Below are 12,055 nucleotides of genomic sequence, written 5' to 3'. Positions count from 1 at the left end.
CAAATTCCCATGGCTGTGATTTTGGTTTCACGAGGGCTCACAATGTATATGAAACCAGGAGGCCTTGGAAGAAGGAAGGAAAGCCAAGGATGTGGTTTGGTCAGATGTGGAGATCCTGTCACCAAGCACTGCACCCTTGGCACATCCTGGGTCCTGTACCCTGGGTCCTCTGCCCACCTCACAGGGGTGAACACCAAACCATGCAGCAGGTGCACTAGACACCCTAGATGTGAAAGGATCACTCCACCCGAGTAAGGGTTGTGTCTTTGTGACCAGTCAGCAGGCGACGCCCATTCTAGAGTTAGTCGGTGTTCACTGGGCTTCAAAGGAACACTCACACCCCACCTGCCACATTGTCACTCTTCTGCCTACAGTGGCACCTGCAGATCTTCACAAGCAACATTTATGATGGCAGAATTGAACAAATCCCAATTTTGTGGCCAGGGAAGGTAAAGATTGTATATTAAGCTGTGAGAGTTTAGAACACACATCATGGGTGAACAAAGTGACTTATTTATTTTTATGTCAAGTGCCATTCAAGAGCAAGGCCCTGAGGGTTCTTCCTAGCCTATCCCTGGCGTCTGTGCTTCTATCTCTTCGGAACGGATACCATTGGTTGCTCCACATCTTTACACTCCCTTCGAACATAAGGGCTTATCTTGAGAAGGGTTGGGGGCTTTACAGATGAAGGGGAGAGTGGTATCACACCTCACTTCCCCCCAGAGTCCTGGACCTACAAGAGAAGAAGCAAAAACATTCAGCCTCTGTATTGTACTCATTACAAATATATATTTATCAGTTCAGGAGTAAACCAGGAGTAACTCACACCTACTTCCAGAAACTTTGGCACATAGGGAAAGATAGAGTAGCTGCATTCTGCTTTTCAGAAATTTTTTTTGAATATGGGTCTAGTTTACCAAATTTCCATGAATATTTTAAAGAAAAGGAGAAATATATTCACAAAATGGGTGTGAGGTACTGAACTGCTTTTATGAGAACAAATTAAAGACTTACAGGAAAGAGGATTTAAATGTGGGAGACAAATACCTACCTTTATAGTTGGTGCAAACACAGTGTTCCTTTCCCCGTGTGCTGTAGGGCTCTCCCGGTAGCCAGTTTGTGAAGTTCATGGGACTCCCATCCGTCCACTTAAAGTACTTTATCTGGAAGAAAGAGAGCCATTGCTGTCAAAGAGCTATAGCTACTGGCCCCATGGCTCACCTCATTTGTGGGCTGTAAAGTAGAATAATATAATGCAGGATAGTATGTCAATGCTGGGGACAACATTGGGAAAATCAGCTAAAGATGGCATTTTACTCTTTTAAACATAGACCTTAAACCAGTGCTAGGAATGGAAAACTTAAAGTGAAGGTACCCTAAGCCAGAGTATCTACTTGCTTTTTTAATGTTTCCAATTCATTTCAAATTGAAGTTAAATTGTACAAGTTACAACAGAATATAACCCCCAGCCCTTGCATCTTGTAGGGCCTCAGCTCACTCAACTTGCATTGCTGGGGTGTAGACCCCCTTCCCCACCTGTTGTTGGGTCTCAGCTCACCCCACTTGCATTGATGGGGTGCAGCCTCCTTCCTCTTGCTGGGCCTCAGCTCATCCCACTTGCATTGATGGGAAGCAGCCCCTACCTCTTTTGTTGCCTCAGCCCACCTTGTTTGCACTGATGGGGTGCAGGCACCCCTACCCTGTCTCTTGTTGGGGTTCAACTTACCCTACTTGCAGTGACTGGGTACAGTCTGCCCCCTCCCCCTCTTGTTGTGGATCAGGTCACCCCATTTCCACTGATGGGGTGCAGGCGGCCAGTACTGTAAAATTATTTGCAAAATTCGGATGGACATTGCGTGGTATGTTTGCACCCATTTTTTGTAACAGACTTGAAGGCGGGACAGTTGGGCTGCCATGTGCTTTGTACAGGCAAGACAATTTGGACTTACTGTCAATTTGTAGAGCAGTGAAACAGAGCAATATTTGAGACCTCTTTGGCCCTTAAGACCGCTAGACTTGGGTGCCACTGCACCTGATGCACTACTGATAGCTAGTCCCCCTGCCCTGACTCTAAGCGATCATGTCACATTTGAATTTGTTTGGAGGTAAGTGAGAAGTGGTTGGGAATCTTTCCTTTTCCACATCATGTTTCTACCTCAAACTCCCTAATCCCTGCCCCATTTGTAGTTTTTCCCCCTGGCATCCATTTAAGACCATGTATTGGTACACACTAGCTTACCGAGAAAAGCTCTGATGCCCCCAACCAGTAGGCACGATGATGGTGTGTGTGCCTGTAGGTGAAGTCCTTCAGGTGCTCATTGTCCTCTTTACTGTGTGCAGACGCCAGGTGTGATCCTGGGGCGAGGCGTTGGCAGTACACCTGAAATTGAAAGAGGACAGGGTGAGTGTTGATTGAGCATCCGAGGGCATGTGAAGGAAATTCAAGGACTGGTCACCAGGACTCCTGTGTGCTTTATTGTGCAGTGACTCAGGACTCCTCTCCCAGAACACTCCTAATGGGGCTAGCGCTGCTTCCACACTCATGGCTTCATGGCACAAACACTGTGCGCCAAGTAAGAAGAGGAGCCCGTGTATCTGCACTAGGGTCACCAACTGACATGGAGGCACATTCTGGAGAGAACTGTAAAGAATTCAGGACAAAAGTTCAGTTTTACAGACTCATCGAAGAAGAGACCCTACCTCACTATTTTATCAGTGTATTTATTTACTATGTTCACTATGGTCTTTATGTGACTGCCTCTAGGTATGCCTCATACAGGTGGCACAATATGTCCTTGTTCAATGGGAAATTTATGACTTTGAGGATGGTGTCAAGGCCATCACCCCTATCTAAAATACTCAAACTTTCTTAGAGAAAAGCAACATCAAAATTGCAAACTTTGATTATGTTTCTAAACATTTTAAACTCTAACAGTCTGGGAAATAAGGTACGTGCCCATCTGCTAGTTTAGAAAAGTTGAACAAAAAACAAAAACCATCTGCCTCACCTCAACCTCCAGTCAACCTTAAACCCATAGACAATTCATGAGGAAGCACAGGCGGTGTGGTCGACAGTCTCACACCTTATGTCTGTATGTGATACCTACAGCTTATCTGTTGTCTCTTAGCACTATAGTCTGCATCCAGGTTTCTACATTTAGCTCAGAACTGGAATCCCAGAATACAAGACAAATAGAACTAAAGAGCACGATTAAATCAGGATTAGATGGAATATCCACAGTAACTGCACCAGATTGTTCTTGTGAAGGGTGAGCAGGGGTCAAACCCCTTGGAAGGTTGTGCCGGGCAATCACCCCCTCTGTCCATGTCTTAAAATGATTCTGCAGTCGAGCTGAGGCCAAACCAGTGATCTGGATCATCCTTACGTGCCACCGTCCATGCAGAATCTTCAGAATATTTGGGTAGTAAATTACACCAGCAAAATATCAGAACACGATAAAGGTTGCACATTGTTGGAAGTGTTTCTTTAAGGTATGGCAATGTGCTCCCCTTTCTGTACAATTAGACCCCAGATTGAACGGGGAATCAGTTAACTTCCAATACCTATACTTAGCTCTGTTTTCTTTTTGAACTTCTCTTTCACTTTCAACAATGAGTCACGTGGCGGTGGTGCTACCCCAATTATTGTATTATTCTGAAAACCATCCCCTTTTCATTCACGAGACTTCAACACATCCGACATTTGATTTGGGGACCAGGGAGCCGCCGGGTATCTCTTACCACTCTAAAGCTACCTGTGACTGCTGGCGGATTCGCCCTTCTGGACTTAAAATGCTATTATTTAGCTGCACAGCTCCTTTGGTGGCTCACTGGCTGTCTGGCCGCCCCCCCCTGCATAACACAGGGTTTACCCGTATAGACTGTAAGGCGTGATTACTGCACTACACATTGTTTCCTACTGACCATTCTACCGAACGCCACCCGGTGTTATCCCACACAGCCTCTGCATGATGGGGACTGGGCTAAAATATTTAAAAATCCGCATAAAGTATCCCACGCCTCCCATGTAAGTACATTCAATGTAATAATCTGAACTAAGCCTAACTTACACCTGCTTGAATTAACAAAATATGCCCGCGAGTCACAGCTGCAAGTCCCCCTAATTTTTAATTTGATGCCAATTAGCTTCATACTCTTTGGTCTTGTCACATACTGTCTTCACACTAGAAGAGAGTTCTGGAGGTGCTGTTGACCACAATGGGCAGAGTACTGACACATTCCCAAGGAGCAGTCCTATTGAGCGCATTCCTCCGCCTGAAGTCTGAGAAACCCTCCATCAAGTCCCTCGGCTTGGCTCTTCTGCTAGAAAAACACAATATTACTCTGCTCCTCTTAAGCCCTAGAGTGTATGTTGAAGATTGTCTTATGTATTCTTGCATAACACAAAGAATTAGAAAGATAAAGTGAGTGCTGTGAAAAGCTCCCACAACTAACTTTTGTGTTATAAATGTTGGCCTTCCGATCGTTAAATATCACCACAGATCTAGACTTATGTAAGAGGGGCTATAGTCATAGACAATTAATAGGTGCAGAGATCTTCACAAAGATAGGAAAGGCCATGTATGCAACATATTGCACCATCCGAACTGATACAGTGATCCCTGGATGCATAACACTTTGTGAGTCTCAAAGGGGCCATCCATGAAGGATGACACAATAGATCTTAAATCCCAGCCAAGGTCATCAAAAATTCATGGAAGCCCATCTTGCTGGCCATTGTTAGGGATGCAGGACTGGGCAAAGAGAGCAGTAATATTTTCCATACTACATGGTTCTCTTAAGAGAAGAGGATGGTGGAGTCATGAGGTGATGGGTATATAGTGAGGGAGGCCTGCATCAGAAATCAATGCGGCGAAAACATACATTCCTCCATTGAAAGATCAAAGCAGCGGCACTTTACTTCACCAACACCTGGAATGAACTCTAAGTACGTATTTATTATGCATGATTAATTAAAACCATTGCATTCATAACATTACAGGCTGATATCAAAAAGAATAGCATTAGATAAAACTGTTAAAAAAATTGATACAAGATAAAAAACCTTTGTTTTAGAATAAAGAGACATTAAATTAGTCCAATTGTGCTAGCACTGCTGGCTCAGGTTTGCAGGCCTGTTTGAAGTTATCAATTAAGCTGTATAATTTGAAGCCAATAAAGTGGTCCAGTTCAGTATCTACTGTAGTCTTTAATATGTCTCTACTGTGAAGAGCAAGAGTTTTTCAGTCTCAGTGCTATCAGATCAAAGAATTTTGTTAGACGACAGTTTAGTTGCACTAGGGAGGGTTAACTCACAGCATCCCTGCCTGCCTACAGGACCTTACACCATGCAAGTTAAATAGTGGTTTTAAAAGACTTTTCCGTATGTCATCTAGCTTCTTGCATATGCATATAATATGAATCAAAGTCTCTGTGTCATTCGCACACAAACGTCAAGAGTGAACGGCCCCTCTTCTTTCCCGTGGTGGCATAACGGGTTGATCGGGCCGAGACCCAGCCGTAGCCTTAAAAAAATGTTCTTTGGTCGCCAGCTTAGTTCCAATCTTGAGGTAGGGCTGAGGTTTTAGAACTGCATAGGTGTTCAGCATGATCCAGCCTTGAGCTCTCTGGGATACCGATTTCTTGTCCTCGTTAACCGATATGATTTTAGTAGATTTTGAGACGACCGAAAGGCCCCACCGCTCTTACCTGCAGCGGCTGGTTCAACGAGTCCAAGTTTATTTTCTTCAGTAATGGGCGTCTGTATGACTTTTTGAGTTCTTCTCGAAATATTCCAGTACTTAAGAAATTGAGGATGTTATACGAATTCTCTTGAAGACTTGCGGTGGACACGGGTCAAAAGGGCTGCCGGCAGGCCTGCTTGCTTTGACCAAGTCAATAAATTAATTATGTGAATTTGTTGGAATGAACAGAGATGCTGGGTTAGATAATTCTTGGATTGTTGTTTTGGAAAAGGTATGCGCTGGTGCCTTGTCTCTGATTTAAGTATGAGTCCAATATGTGTGCTATGGTCATGTAATGATTTGCCAGTTTGTCTGTGAAATCTTGAATAACAGGATGAGCTCCTTCTGGGCAATTTGGTTTAAGAAATTAATTGAGAATTTGATAGAATTCTTTAGTTGCACATTTAACCTTTTGAATTCTGTCTCTGAATAGTACCTTTTTCTTACCTATTTTGATGGCTGACTTATGTAATCTGTTAATTTTCTGTAGACAAAAATTGTCTTGATTGGTGTTTGTTTTTAGCCAGGCACTTGGTAGCTTTCTAATTTGTTGTGTTATCTCATTCTTCCCTTTTTTTCTAAAGAGTTCTTATTTTCTTTTGTTCTGTTGTGAAGTTTTTATTGCTATTAGGATATCAAAAGCTTCTTCTAGCCACTCATAGTGTTTTTGAACATTTGTTGTGTCTAGATCTGTACTGGATCTTAGTTGTTTTTTCATGTGTTCCAAATTGAGTTTGTTCCACGGCCGATAGGTGGATGCATGTAAGGTGGTTTTAGGTGCATTGCTTAGTGTTGTTTAATGATGGAAAGCAGGCAAATTGTAGTCTGACCATGTAACTGGAGTAATTGTTTGAAAGATAACTAGTTCTGTATTTGCAGAAATTACATCTAGGATGTGTCCAGAGATGTGTGTCAGTTTGTGGATGATTTGATGCAGGTTCAGTGCATCTAGGCCAGTGGTGATTATTTTCGGATGGGTAAATTCTGTTTATAAACCAAATGTTTAGGTCACCCAGAACGCATACGTTGGGGTGTAGTGTTACCAGGTTTGAAACCGTGTCTAGAAGTGTGTCTGAGAATGTTTTATTGCTAGGTGGAGGTCTGTAAAGACACACAAAGCTACAGGAGGAAGACGGTAGAGGATTTCATCTAGCGAAAAGGGCCTCACAATCTTTTATTGTGTCAGCTTTAGTGGTATGTAATATCCATCTGAACACAATTGCTAGGCCATCTCCTCATTTACCTATTTGATTATTTGTGATCATTTGATAGCCTAGAGGAATAGCTTCATGCAACACTGAAGCCATGTCATCTCCTAACTACGATTCACATATGAAGAGTAAGTCAGGCTGTGTGTCAGTGAGAAAGCTGAAGATGTGATGATTGTTTTTAGAGAGCGATCAAGCATTCATTAGTAGACAGTTTAGAGAATGTACTTTGGTTATAGTGTTGCTTTGTTTTATAGAAGAGTGAGCAGTATTTTGTGGGCTTTTAGCAGGTATGTCCTTAGTGTTGGTATTAGCTGTATGAGAACAATTGTGTAGCTGTTCTATTCTATTCTATTCTAAGGTTTTGGTAAAGCGCAAACAGGCTGCCCCAGCGAAGAGGCGTCCTGGCGCTAAGAAGAGTCACAGAATCCCACCAAGCAGGGGGGAGGGAGAAGGTGAACTAAACAGAGGGGAACAGGAGGGTCTTAATAGCCTTTCGGAAGGTGGGGAAGCTTTCTAGGGAACGGATATTAGGAGACAGAGCATTCCAACGCTTAGGTCCTAAGACCCTAAAGGAGCGCCCTCCAATGCGGCAAAGCTTTGTGCGGGGAACGCTCAAAAGGTACTAGTTGGAGGAATACAGATCACGTCCTGGAACGTAAGGAGTGAGGAGATTTTGTAGGAGAGTAGGACTTCCCAGTTTAAAGATTTTGAAGGTCATGATGAGGGCTTTGAATTGAATTCTGGAGTCAACGGGTAGCCAATGTAGTTTGCGGATGGTAGCTCTGGCTGAGCATCTGGGAGAAGGCCGACCAAAGCTCTTGCCACCGCATTTTGCACGCGTTGCAGTCTTGCAATTTCTCCTTTGTTAGCACCTAGGAGGAGGACATTAGCGTAGTCCAAGCGAGAAAGGATTGTCGCTTAGACGATAAGCTGGCGGACCTTCGAGTCAAAAAAGCCAAGTATAGGGCTGAGACTCCTCAATAGACCAATACAGGTGGCGGCCACTTTCTTGGTGTGAGTCTGATAGCTGAGTGAAGCGTCCATCCAGACTCCTAGATTTTTTACTAGAGACTTGGGGGGGGGAATGGGGCCTAGGGATGACGGCCACCAGTGCTCATTCCAATGGCTGGTATGTTTGCCAAGGAGCAGCACTTCCGTTTTTCCCGCGTTAAGCTGTAAATAGTTATCCGTCATCCATTGGGCCACTGCCGCAAGGCCGTTCCTGAATCTGGAGGCCGATATGGATGGGCTTTCCGTGAGGGTGATGGCCAGCTGGGTGTCGTCGGCATACAACACCAGCGTCAGACCTCACTCTTTGGCCACTGCTGCAAGTGGCTGCACGTAAAGGTTGAAGAGGGAAGGGCTCAGCGTGGAGCCCTGATGGACTCCCTGTGCAATGGGGCGGGGTTTGGATAGAAATGAAGGAGCTGACACCCGGAAGGATCTGTCCTCTAGGAAGGAGCGGAACCATGTCAAAGCAAGGCCAGAAACTCCGGTCATCTCCAGACGCTTAAGATGGATGTCTTGGAATACCGTGTCAAAGGCTGCGCTGAGGTCGAGAAGGATCAGCGCAGCACTTTGACCGGAATCTAAGATCGTCCGGAGATATTCGGAGGTAGCTAGTAGGGCAGACTCCGTACTGTGGCTAGGTCTGAACCCATTTTGGGATGGGTCCAGGATGTTATTCAGGTCCATATGTTGGAAAGGATGCTGTTTACGTGGGCCTATGCAATTTTGGACAGCCAAGGGAGCAGAGATATGGGTCGGAAGTTTTCCGGCTTAGATGGATCCAGGGTGGGTTTTTTGATAATGGGTGAAACCCACGCTTGTTTCCAGACTGTTGGAACCTTAGCGGAGGAGAAGGAGAGGTTGAGTATGGCAGCCATGGGAGGCAAGAAGAAATCGAGCGAGTCCATGAATGAAGTAGGGCTCATAGGATCCGCAGGGGAGCCTGATTTCACCTTTCTGCACAGTTTAATAAGGTCGTCAGGAGAAATATCAGGGATTTGAGTTAGAGGGGTATAGTTAGAGGTGGAATTTATGGGATTGATAGGGTTGAGGGGGTGCTGAGAGAAAGTTTTGTAAATATTTCGAACTTTCTCTATGAAGTACGTTGCGAGTTCCTCACATTGTTGCGCTGACGAAATATTGGGGGAAGGTGACCTAGTGCTCTGAAGTTCTTGAACCAGTTTGAAAACTATTTTCGCAGGGTTGGGACTCGAATTGATTTTGTCTGCGTAGAAAGCTGCGCGAGCCGTGCGGATAGCTTTATGGTACAATTTTTGTTTTGATATATAGTTAGTTTTGTCCTCACTGTCGAAATCTCTTCTCCAGAGACGCTCTGCTTTTTTACATTCCTTGCGCATGGATTTAAGGGTGTCATTGTACCAAGGGTTGGAAGGTGAGGTATGCCCTTTGGTCCATTTAGCTGGAATGAGAGCGTCTAGTCCTCCCGTAATCCAGTCATTAAAGGCGCTATAGGTCGTATTGATGTCTTGGTTGGCCCCCGAAGGAATTCACCAAGGGTGGCGTGGATGTCAGCGGTGGATAGTTTGTGCCATGGTCTTTTAAGGCGGCGGGTTGGTTCAATTTTATGCACTCGACCATTGACTAGGATAGTCAGTTTAATGAGGTAGTGGTCCGTCCATCCCATTGGTATAGGCATCTCTGTTGTGACCTCCTGGATGTTGGTAAAAACTGGGTCTAGAGTATGTCCGGCTAAATGAGCTGGGGCCTGAATAAGGGAATTAAGTTGTAGGGCAGAAAGATCTGCAAGAAGATTTTTAATAGTGGAGTCGCTAGACAGATCAAAGTGAAGGTTGAGGTCGCCTAGAATGGTGAAATTAGCAGATTTGGTCACAAGTGCGTTTGCTACCTTAAGAAGGGCTTCGATAAACCTGGAGGCAGATCCAGGTGGGCGGTAGATGTAAAGGCCAGACAAGGCAAAGTGTGGGCTAGTTATAATTTTAAAGCGGGCACATTCACAGCCAGGAAGATCTTCTTTCGTGAATGAGCAAGAGAATTGCTTTTTGTAAATTACCGCGATGCCACAGCCTCTCGCGCAACGATTTAAAGTTGATATGTGGTAGTTGGCTAGTAGGGTGAGATTGGGAATGGCGGATGTGCCGTCCCGTAGCCAGGTTTCACAGAGGAAAAGAATGTAAGGGTTCTCGTCCAGTATGAGGGAGTTAACCTCAAGATGATGTTTGACGAGTGACCTGACATTGAGTTGAAAAATCGTGAGGGGAGAAGTGGTAGGTGAGTATCGCTTTTCTTGAGTGCGACGAAGGCTAGCAGCGGTGAAATGGCAGGAATTACATTGGATGCTCGTGTGGCCAAGAATGCCTGAAACGTCAACACATCTCTGCCCGGGGTTTAAGGCAAGGAGGTGTTCTCTATCGTAATGAAGGGGTACCTGGGGCAGAGTTCGACCAGGGGGACTGGCGAAAGGCGATGTCGTGGCGATCACGGGCGCAGACGGGCTTGCCTTAGGCACGCCCGCTGCGCCCGTCCGCTTTGCGTACGGTACAAGCACATGTTAAATAAGGAGTGCTAGTGGCCTGGGGGCGTGGCCTCAGAGTGGGCTTGGCCTCGCGGCTCCCCGGCAGGAAATGTTTGTTTGCAAGGGTCCGCGAGCAGCGTTTACTCGGCTGTGCGGTGCGCTAGAGGACAGAGTCCTGAAGTTACAAACAAGTGAGTGCTTTTAAAATCAGCAATAAGTGACAGATAATTTTTAAAAAAACAACAGAGAAACTCCCGGCTTCCGCCTCAGGAGGATTCGTGCTTCTAACTGCAGGCGCAGGGATCGGTGCTTTTAAGCAGAGTGAGGGGGGCGTGGCCTCAGAGTGGGCGTGGCCTCGCGGCTCCCCGGCGGGAAATGTTTGTTTGCAAGGGTCCGCGACCAGCGTTTACTCGGCTGTGTGGTGCGCTAGAGGACAGAGTCCTGAAGTTACAAACAAGTGAGTGCTTTTAAAATCAGCAATAAGTGACAGATAATTTTTAAAAAAACAACAGAGAAACTCCCGGCTTCCGCCTCAGGAGGATTCGTGCTTCTGTAACTGTTTCACATCCAGCAGTCAAAGAAGGTATTTTGATGGATCTGCATGAGTAGGTGGTGGAGACAGTGTTTGAGGGTGAGTTGGTGCGCTGTGTTGTTTTTGTAGTGTAACCTTATTGTGCAGTAGTCCTGGAGAAGCATAGTTGTGATGTGTGGCACATTGCTTATATAATGCATTTGTTTAGGGTGGAAGGTGTATGAGTCAGTGGTGGAGGTGCAGCAGGTGGGTCATGTAGTAGGCTTCTGAATTGTCCAATGAATGAGAGGCGGTTAGAAGAGAGTTGCTGGGTTGCTCTATATGTGTTAGGTGTGGTGAAAGAGAGAAAGCTTTGCATTGGAGTTTGTTCATTTGTGTAGTATGAAAGGTGGGTGCATGTTTGTAGTTTGTGATGGAAAGTATTATGTGTTGCGCTTGAGAGATTTTATGTGCTGGCGTGCGTGTTATATTTTGTTTTTGAGGAGTAGTGCCATCAGTTACTACATGTATCACGGACGACTGACGTTAGGGCTAATGTATGGACTGTCTGTCAAAATTATTATGGGAGGGGAGATGATGTGGGCAGCGGCTAGAGCTGCTAACTAGAGAGCTGGTGTTGCGGTTGGAGTCTCGGCGGCGCAACATCCAGTGATTCTGGGCAAAGCAGTTAACCTCTCTGGACAAATTGTGCTATATAAATCTTCTGCAAGACGAAATAGCAGAAAGAGGCTAAACTTTCTGAAAACATGGTTCCACCAGCGCAGATGTTAGCAGTATTTCAGCTATGGAAAACTGACAGGAGAAGCAGACGAGGAACAAAGATTGGTATATGTACGAAAATATGCAACTGCCAATAGAAATGAAGGAAAAGAATGTGGCTAGCGTATGAACTATTGGAAAGCCAGGAAAGAGAGGGGTCAGGCGTTAAACCCCTTTAAAGTTTATATTAAAAATAGTAGATTTCACAAGCACAAACGCAAGCACTGTGCAGAGGAAACCTAACGAGCACAATGCAAGTGCAGGTGAAACCTAAAAATGATGTTTTGGTACAGTCTTCAGGGCACAT

At 45.2% G+C, this 12,055-nt stretch overlaps 1 protein-coding gene across 1 annotated transcript in view; it reads right to left on the bottom strand.

Annotated features, from left to right (window-relative positions):
- Positions 1-629: 629 nt before the first annotated feature.
- LOC147736700 (lectin-like) overlaps positions 630-12,055 on the bottom strand; it is a 137,927-nt gene continuing 126,501 nt past the window's right edge. The window contains exons 3-5 of the mRNA XM_086952673.1: positions 2,240-2,380; positions 1,052-1,163; positions 630-733 (exon numbers count right to left, since the gene is read on the bottom strand). Coding sequence (XP_086808799.1) covers positions 630-733; positions 1,052-1,163; positions 2,240-2,380 — 357 coding nt within the window. The remainder of the gene's footprint in view (positions 734-1,051; positions 1,164-2,239; positions 2,381-12,055) is intronic.

Source organism: Lissotriton vulgaris, chromosome 1_2 (assembly GCF_964263255.1).
Source record: "Lissotriton vulgaris chromosome 1_2, aLisVul1.2, whole genome shotgun sequence".
NCBI classification, from domain to species: Eukaryota; Metazoa; Chordata; class Amphibia; order Caudata; family Salamandridae; genus Lissotriton; species Lissotriton vulgaris.
The sequence above is the reverse complement of the archived record's forward strand: the minus strand, read 5'-3'. Positions and strand labels throughout refer to the sequence as shown.